General features: G+C 34.2%; 1 protein-coding gene across 1 annotated transcript; it reads left to right on the top strand.

The window, feature by feature from the left end:
* The first annotated feature begins 2,990 nt into the window (after positions 1–2,990).
* On the top strand, positions 2,991–8,473 carry LOC132163264 (MLO-like protein 6). Its single transcript, XM_059573483.2, has 15 exons — positions 2,991–3,423; positions 3,516–3,573; positions 3,664–3,914; positions 4,358–4,474; positions 4,566–4,626; positions 4,718–4,806; positions 5,927–6,001; positions 6,084–6,178; positions 6,410–6,459; positions 6,564–6,604; positions 6,706–6,879; positions 7,341–7,376; positions 7,496–7,563; positions 7,661–7,721; positions 7,817–8,473. Exons 1-15 carry the CDS (start codon positions 3,301–3,303, stop codon positions 8,285–8,287), a joined length of 1,770 nt encoding a protein of 589 aa, XP_059429466.2. The 5' UTR covers positions 2,991–3,300; the 3' UTR covers positions 8,288–8,473.
* The last annotated feature ends 876 nt before the right edge of the window (positions 8,474–9,349 follow it).

Raw genomic sequence — 9,349 nt, 5'->3', positions numbered from 1 at the left:
ACCCATCGAAAAAATCTCTGCAGTTTACGTTTGCCCATACCTCAGGTCGCCATTTCTGTCTATCCTGAAGACCATACAGTGATCAGGTAGAAAAACATGAAGTCTTCTTTTTTTTTTACATCAGGAAAAGAGAGGAAGGGAACGAAAACATAAAATATTAATAGTTACAAGAAAAAAATCAATTAGCATTCTATTTTTCATGGCCATCCATGTCCATGATTCCATGAAGAATGTTCTAATTAGACAAGTACAACAAACGTGCCGTACAACACTATGCCTAAATAATGGATGTTATTTATGTTGAACGAAATATAAAAGTCTAATACAAATAAAGAAGTTTAAGAAGAAAATACCACAAATAATAGAGAAAATTATATAATTATCTGGTCAATCTACCGTCCTTGATGTGATGTTTTCCTAATTTTTCAATTTAAACGTTAATGCACCCTACATATCTATAATCAATAGATTAGCTGTGGGTCTTGACTAACGCGGTAAGTGAGAGTTTTTTTTTTTTTTTTTTTTGAGAAATGATAAAATTTATTATTTTAATAATATTTTAATTATTTTTATACAGTGAATGAATAAATTTAGCATTATATTTGTGTAATACTTACATGAGTTTATAAATTTAATGGTCGATCCATTAAATTTATATGAAAAGATGGTTGGGTAACATTTTTATTTTTTTCGCGGTGGGCAGTTACAAATTGATTTGTAGTTATTTTATACAAACACATATTACAAATTGATTTGTAGTTATTTTATACAAACACATATAATAAAGAGAACTTAAAAAAAAAGTGACACGTGTCCCATAATTATTAAAAAAACATGTGCTTCTCACATGTTTTTATAATTGTTCTGTCACTTTATTATATGAGTTTTTATGAAATAAGTACAAATCAGATCGTAACAAATTTTTGTCATCGGGGGATGGGGTGCATGTTAATCAATAGATTTTAAGGGCGTTTATCTTTGTAACACACCACTTCATTGACACACAATATTATATGTTTTTGGCTCCCTCAACCAAACTTCTTATCATGGTACTACTATCGCATAAGTTCGCTTAACTGCAAAGTTTTGATGGGATCATGTCCATCAAAACTTTAACTGTAAGTATACATATAAGCACATCTCCATCTCCATATTCAGACAATGCGAAACGTCATAATCGTTTTATGGGCAAAACGGAACATTGCAATTCAAATGCTAGATTGATAGGGTATATTAATTACATTAAAAGATTGGGGGATTGATATTGCAAATTGAGCGTTGATTAAGGGGCTGGTAAATTAAGGAGAGTATGTATGATTTTTTTTTTTTTTTTATAAAAAAAATGTAAATTAATTAATTTTATTTTACTAACGATGGTCCCATCTAAAAAAGTTATAATATAATCTGGTCCTACAAACTAAATTCTTATGTCCATATCGTTGATGAGAAGAGTAGAAAAGTCCTGGCCAAATTGCAAACCTCCTTAATTTTTGCCCCATAGCATGCTTGAAAAGAGATCCAACAAAACCACCCTTTTTTATCAGCCGACTGCACCCACTTAGCAGCTATGCGTAGCTCTCTGCTTGCATCATAATTTTTCTCCACAAATCCAAAAACCCATTTTTTTTTTTCGAACTTGTGACACGTACCGTATTATATTAATGTGGACCGTTTAATAATAACGTTGGTGTCGTTTTCTTTGTGTTTTCAATCTTTCAACGGAGAGATTGTATACGCACGGAGTTGGCACCTTCAATTGTATTAATATCTTTCTCTTCTCATAAAACAAATAGCGAAAGCAACTCCACAAAATATCCCAAAAGATCATTTTAATGAGACGTTGAAAAAATGTCCATAAAAATATATTAATGTAGGTGTAGACATTCACGTTTGAGGGAGAAGAAGTCAAGAAACATAAATATGTGAATTTAGTCCCCCTTAAATGTTGATTATACTACTTGTATATATAGACTGTATAGTAGCTATCATGCTTTAGCCATCCTTTTATTTTTTATTTTTATTAAAGTCTTTTTTTATGCCTTCTTGCATTTTAAATGTTAAACAAGCAACTAACTTACGTTCAATTCAATTATTGGATTGAGATTCTTTAAAATCTTGCTTAAATTTTAAATTTGTGAAAAAAATAAAAGAAGTGACCTTAGGTCTTGAGGTGTTTCGATGGGTAGATCCTGCATTGAGGGCAATTAATTTTAGATCTGATTCACAAACTCAATATTAATTCAACACGAAATCAACGGATTATAGTTTTGTATTATTGGGTTCGGATCAATTTAGGTCGATTAACCCGTTTAACAAAAGAGCCGATCTTGGATTTAACCCGCTTAACCCATAAGTGACTACGTATATTACAATCATACTTTCTTTTACAATTGTTTTTTTTTTTTTAAAATAAATAAATAAACGTAAATGTAAAGAATATGGAATGGATCAAATGGATTAAGTAAGTCGTATTTGGGTACACCCTACACAACCTATTTATTAAATGGGTTATGTGAGTCTGATCATGTCATGTCACTTGCTTATTTTTAAGGAGTTGTTTTAGTGTTGAGGGGTATATATAATTACCATTGTATCTAAAATTTAATGGTATTTTTTACCCGTGTGCATTCAAGAGTGTGAAATGAAAGTGTGTGCAATATTTTTCAAATTAAAAATTAAAACGTTTTTTTTTTCTTTTTGACAAAAATAACCATGGTCTACCAATCGGTGTCAACAAAAGAAACTATTAAATTAAAGAAAAAAAAGTACGTTTTGACAAAATAAACCATGCAAAAATTCATCCAAAAAAAAAACTATGTTAAAGGTGTTGACTTGATGACTTTCGACGGTGACGATTAACTGTTGATCCAAATACTAGGGTCTCTCGTAAGAGCACACCTGTATGGTACGCATTAGTCAGATAAAAGACTTTGTTTGATTTTATTTTATTTTATCTCTCTCTCTAGAGTCTAGAGAGATGATCAATTTCTTTCGGTCTTCTCTCTCCCTGTCCTCACGCGTTTAAAAGTCAAAGTAATCCACTTGCTCCTTCCATTCCTCTTTCCTCCATTTCCCTATAAACTAAAAACTTCCATTAATATACCCATGCTGGATTCCCTCGTTTGTACGTACTATTCAAATTAAATCCTACTATTTCTCTTTATATATACCTTCACGCATACTGTTTTCTTCATCTTCCAAGCTTTACTTCATAAAATTCCTCGGATGCTCTGTTTTCCTAGTTTTCCTGTAAACTTCCTTCTTCCCAGAAAATTTTGCTGATTCCTAGGACGGAGAATCATGGCAGGGGCCAGCGGAGGAAGATCTTTGGAACAAACGCCGACATGGGCTGTCGCCGTCGTCTGTTTTGTTTTGGTCGTAATATCGATATTCATCGAGCACATCATCCACCTTATAGGAAAGGTAAATAAATATCTCCAACAATATTAATTAATCGGGCTTTTGTGATTCTGAGTTGGAATATAATAGAAGTAATTTCTTGCGCCAATTTGCAGTGGCTGAAGAAGAAACATAAAAGAGCTTTATATGAGGCGCTAGAAAAGATCAAATCAGGTCCGTACAACACAGCACCTCTTCGTGTTCATCAATTAAACATGATATTAATTAATTAATATTTTTGTTTTTGTGTTCTGTTTGATGCAGAGCTTATGCTATTGGGATTTATCTCCTTGCTTCTAACGGTCGGACAAGGGATAATATCGAATATTTGCGTATCGCAGAAAGTTGGAGCGTCGTGGCATCCATGCAGCAAGGAAAAAGAACTCGAGTTGGAGGAAACGGATTCTGATGATTCCAATCGACGGAAGCTACTGATGTTGTCGAACTCCGGTGAAACTTTCCGACGCTTTTTGGCGTCGGCTTCGTCCAATTCCACTGATAAATGTGTAGCCAAGGTGTGTCCCACACTTATACGACATTGGTGTGTTTTCTTTAAGATTTTTTCTGTAAAAACAACTGTCATCCACACATCAATTGGACATATATATATATATACTCATGAATTTCGATGTGAGAAGAATTTTATATATAGAGAAGATTAGATTATCAAAAGAAAACAAAACAAGTATGAGACAAAATGTTTGAATAAATTCATGGAGTTGTGTAGAATGGGGACACATGACAAGTTGGCAACATGTGGTATCTAAGTTGTGACACTTCTACCCGGAAGTACCGACTTTGATTTTTCTTTTTTTTTTTAATCACGTGAGAACTTTCTAATTTCAAGATATTAAACATTTAAAATCTATATGAAAATCGACAGTCTAGATTGTTATTAAAAAAAAAAAAAAAAAAAAAAAAAAACCAAGAAATAATATTTTGATATGGAAATTTGCAGGGTAAAGTCCCATTAGTATCGTCGGATGGTATTCATCAACTACACATATTTATCTTCGTGTTGGCTGTTTTTCACGTGCTTTATTGCGTCATCACCCTGGTTTTGGGTAGAGCCAAGGTACGTAATTAATAATTAATCCTTCTTAATTACTTATTTAATTACTTCATATTCATATATAATTAATCAATTAAGGGCTGTTTGGCTACAGATGAGGCGTTGGAAGCATTGGGAAATAGAGACAAGAACTGCTGAGTACCAGTTCTCTCACGGTTAGCCTATTTCTTTCTTTATATATATATATATAAATATATATATACATGTTTGTATATATGGTGACACGTGGTGTTGCATGTGTGACAGATCCAGAGCGATTTAGGTTTGCAAGGGACACGTCATTTGGGAGAAGGCACTTAAGCTTCTGGACCAACACACCTGCCCTCATGTGGATAGTAAGCAATTCTTTCCTCCTCAGTTAAAATGCAATAGAAATCCTAACAATTATGTTATTCAGATTGCTAATAATTCAAGCAATAATTCAAGCAGTAGGGCTTATAAGTAGGTCTCACATAGTTCATCTTTTTGTTCGGGCAAGCGGACGACTCCTTAAGAGCTTTTTTACGTTTGCTGCTTAGATTGTTAGTAATTCAAACAACAAATTAATAGAAATTTGGATCTGTTTAAAAACTCACGCTCGTGCATCATGCTGAAATGTTGGAAAGCACAAAAATTAAATTTTGAATCGATAAAACTGCACACAAACTTTACATGGGGACGTTAGATAGATCCAATCCCTATCAATGGTATTTAGGTTGAAAATCATAAACTGTTACATAGGGCTTTCCATTTCCGTAGAGCTAGGTAGAGAAACTGAAATCTCTAGACTCTCCATATTCTATATTGTCTGAATGACCTCTTTAGTAGTACAACATATACACCATTAGATTAGAGGATTGATAAACTTTGTCTAGGAATAGTGCTATTCGATCAGTTCGTTGCCTTCGGCCCCAAAAATTAGAGTGTTGAATCAGATTTAATTGAGTAATGATTACTAGTAATAATTAACGAACTAATTAATAAATTAAATGGCTTTGGCTTCATTAATATTATTTCAAGTTGAAACTCCATTATAGGATGTTGAAAGAAGAACCACCAAGTACGTAATTTCTAAGGATATATCATGCATAGTTGATGTGTTTATGACGATTCAATAATGATGTGGGCGGGATTTGACCACTTCAATCAGAACTAAGATTTTTCACCGGTTCATTTAGAGTATTCAGTTAGATATTCGTAAAAAAGTGAAAAAACTACTTTTCACACATTACACATGGAGCAGTTACCTAACAAAGGATACAAATTCAGGCAACAGAAGAAAACGGTCATAACACGGCAGTTAAAAAGAAAACGACGTAATTAACCTCTTACCGTGCATTTGACTTTTTTGAACTGTCATTGGATTCGTGAACAATGTTTCCTACTCCAATATCTTAATTAATTAATTAACAGGGCATTTTCTTTGCACGAACTCTGTTTTCACACTAATCTTGTTTATTTATTTATTTATTGCAGGTTTGTTTCTTCAGGCAGTTTGTTAGATCGGTTCCTAAAGTTGATTACTTGACTCTGCGACATGGATTTATCATGGTAATCTTTCTACTAATTAATTTGCGATTTCAAAAATAATGTTGTTATCGATCTTCTTAATTATTTCTATGCAAAAACTCAGGCACACTTGGCACCTCAAAGTCACCAAAGATTTGACTTCCAAAAGTATATCAAGAGATCATTGGAGGAGGATTTCAAGGTTGTTGTGGGGATTAGGTTGGTGCTTTTCGATTATGAATTAGTATTATCTCCAGTTTATTTGAATTAGATAATATCGAGTTAGTTATATTAGAAGGGTATTTTTATCTATAAAAAAGTAAAATGACAAAAATACCATTCTAATATAATTAACTGGATATTATCTAGTTCAAAAGAGAGGATCTTGTTCCTCCATCACACCCTTATGTTCAAGTCTAACAATTAATCATTTTTTCTTTTCAATTTCAGCCCACCGATCTGGTTCTTCGCTGTGGTATTCTTACTCTTTAACACTCACGGTGGGTAAAGAATATTAATTTGAATCATGAGAGGATGAAAAATGTGAAAAGTTTCAGAACTTTTTTTGTTTTTTTTTGACTAAGTTGTCTTGCTTGTTTTGCAGGCTGGAAATCTTATCTATGGCTGCCATTTATCCCATTGCTTGTAAGCAAATTATATATCTCTCCTATCCATCACATGTCTGATATAATATATAATTATAGCAGCTAGCTAGCAGATGATCTAACGGCTAAATATGGCTGCAGATCATCCTACTGGTGGGGACGAAACTACAGGTGATCATAACCAAAATGGCATTGAGAATCCAGGAGAGAGGAGAGGTTGTGCAGGGGGTGCCAGTGGTGCAGCCAGGTGACGAACTCTTCTGGTTCAACCGCCCTCGCCTCATTCTCTACCTCATAAACTTTGTTCTCTTTCAGGTTCTTTTCCCATAATTCTTTGCCTTAATTTCTTACATAAATAACGCTAAATATTTAGAAATACTCTTATACAACTGTCATACAATCTAATAATGTAGTCGTGAAAATGATATTTAAGATTATCACTAGCAGTGACGGAGCCAGAAATTACTATGGTTAGGGGTCAGGAGTCAAAAAAAATTGTTACTAGGAGTCGGTGGGCTGATTTATTATTATTATTATTATTATTATTTACCTTAAAATTTTGTTGTTGTTAGGAATTGGAGAGGGGCCATGGCCAATACCAATCTCCCTCCCCTCCGTCCTTCATCACTAGTATAACAATCGTATAATAATTTTCATTGACATGTTACCTAGTATATATATCGGTCTACTAAATAATATTATTACTATTAATTTTACTTAATCCACCATCATAGTATGCTAATAATTCTTTCCCATCTTTGTCTTTGCCGTTTCAGAATGCCTTTCAGCTTGCTTTCTTTGCATGGGCTTGGGTAAGCTACCATCATATATATATATATATATATATATATATATGCTTAACACTTCAATAGTACGTGTGAAAAATTATTTAAATTAAGTAATATTGATAATTACTGTTATGATTTTTCAGTATGAATTCGGGTTGAAATCTTGTTTCCACGACCATACTGAGGATATTGTCATTAGAATCTCAATGGGGTACGTCTCATTAATTATCACTTTCTATATTTATGATTGTGAAATTAAATTAATTCAAATGTTCTAATACAATTAAAAATGTTGGCTCTTTTATCAGGGTCCTCATACAAATTTTGTGCAGCTACGTAACTCTCCCACTCTATGCCCTTGTAACACAGGTAACAAAGTTATTTTTGATCAAAATATGCATTGAAAGAGTTCAATATTGCATGCAGATCGAGCCTGATTCTTCTTTTTGTTATGATATGAGTAGATGGGTTCATCCATGAAACCAACCATATTCAACGAAAGAGTGGCGGCGGCTCTACGCAACTGGCACCACACGGCGAGGAAGAACCTAAAGCAGAACAAGGGCTCGGTGATGGGGACCCCGATGTCTAGCAGACCCGCCACCCCGTCCCACCACATGTCCCCGGTTCACCTCCTCCGTCACTACCGGAGCGAGGCGGACAGCCTCCACACATCACCGAGACGATCCAATTTTGACATTGAGCATTGGGAAACTGAATCTCCGTCCCCCTCGCACCACCACCACCTGGTCGGCGAGGGTTCATCCTCGCATCACAACGGCCACCAAATGGGCCAAAGGAATTATATTGAGTATGATGTAAAAGAGCTGAACTCAAGTCAAGTGGCTCCGCTTCCACAAACAGACCGCTTGGAACACCAAATTGATATCGGCCCACCAAAGGACTTTTCATTTGATAAAAGAACAAGTTTGTGATTAAAACAATAGGAAAAAAAAAAAAAAAAAGGATCATGTGGGAATTTTCCTACATTTCGTTGGTTGGAGATGATGACGAAGATGGGAGTCATGTTCGTACGAATCCAAGTTCTTTATTTGCTTGATATTCTTGTATAGTGCTTAATTGACATTCTCTAAATGAAAAATTTTGGGGAAAATTAGACATTTATAATGATTATATATAAGTTCATATTGCATACAATTAATTTGTTACCGTACGTAAACAGTCAGAATTTTAATGTGAGCCTTCCAAAAGCCGAAAGAATTAAGGATTGAGAATCCCTGTGAGTCGTTTCTAAATGGTAACTTAATCGGATGCCTCGTGAATTGGAAGTTAGTAGTTCGAATCTCTTGCCTCTTGTGCGGACGTGTAAAAATAAAAAAAAATAAAAAAAAAGCTAACATCAAACACTAAATCGATCTAATATCTTGGAATACCATTAACTTTAAAACATAATCCTATGGTTTTATCTAAGGGTATTATATTAATACTTGCACTTTTTTACTATTTTACAATATGAGGCGTGTTCTATTTAAGTTGATATTATACCTTATAGACCTCTAACGCTCTAAGTTTATTTTAATATCATATGGAGTTAATTATAAATTAGATAATTTACCGGGATTGATTTTACAATTTTTTTTTGAATTTTGTTAGGATTTTTTTTAAAAATTTTCTTTGTCGTTTTTAGTTGCAAAAAGACAGTTGAGTAAAAAATGTGAGGCCCATCTTCACCTCTAGTTGGGCCTAGCTAGCAAAGCGCACCCACCAATGCCCGAACTCCACCGAATACCCACAAAATGGTAAAAGGCTGCACAAATGGCGTGTGATATGGATCCAAGCGTTACACAGGAGCAGAAGATGGTTGTGTCGTGTTCATTTCTGGTAAAAGATTGTTGCAGGTAAAGGAGCTTCCTGTTTCTCACTATATCTGCGGCTAAACGACAACTATTGCCTCCACAAATCCCCAGATTTCCACTTCTTTCCCACGCGCGCCCATCTCTTTTCTACCCTCTGCCCCCTGTTTTCCCCCTATACCA

The sequence above is a fragment of the Corylus avellana genome, chromosome 8 (assembly GCF_965113065.1).
Source record: "Corylus avellana chromosome 8, dhCorAvel1.hap1.2, whole genome shotgun sequence".
Taxonomy (NCBI): Eukaryota; Viridiplantae; Streptophyta; class Magnoliopsida; order Fagales; family Betulaceae; genus Corylus; species Corylus avellana.
The sequence above is the reverse complement of the archived record's forward strand: the minus strand, read 5'-3'. Positions and strand labels throughout refer to the sequence as shown.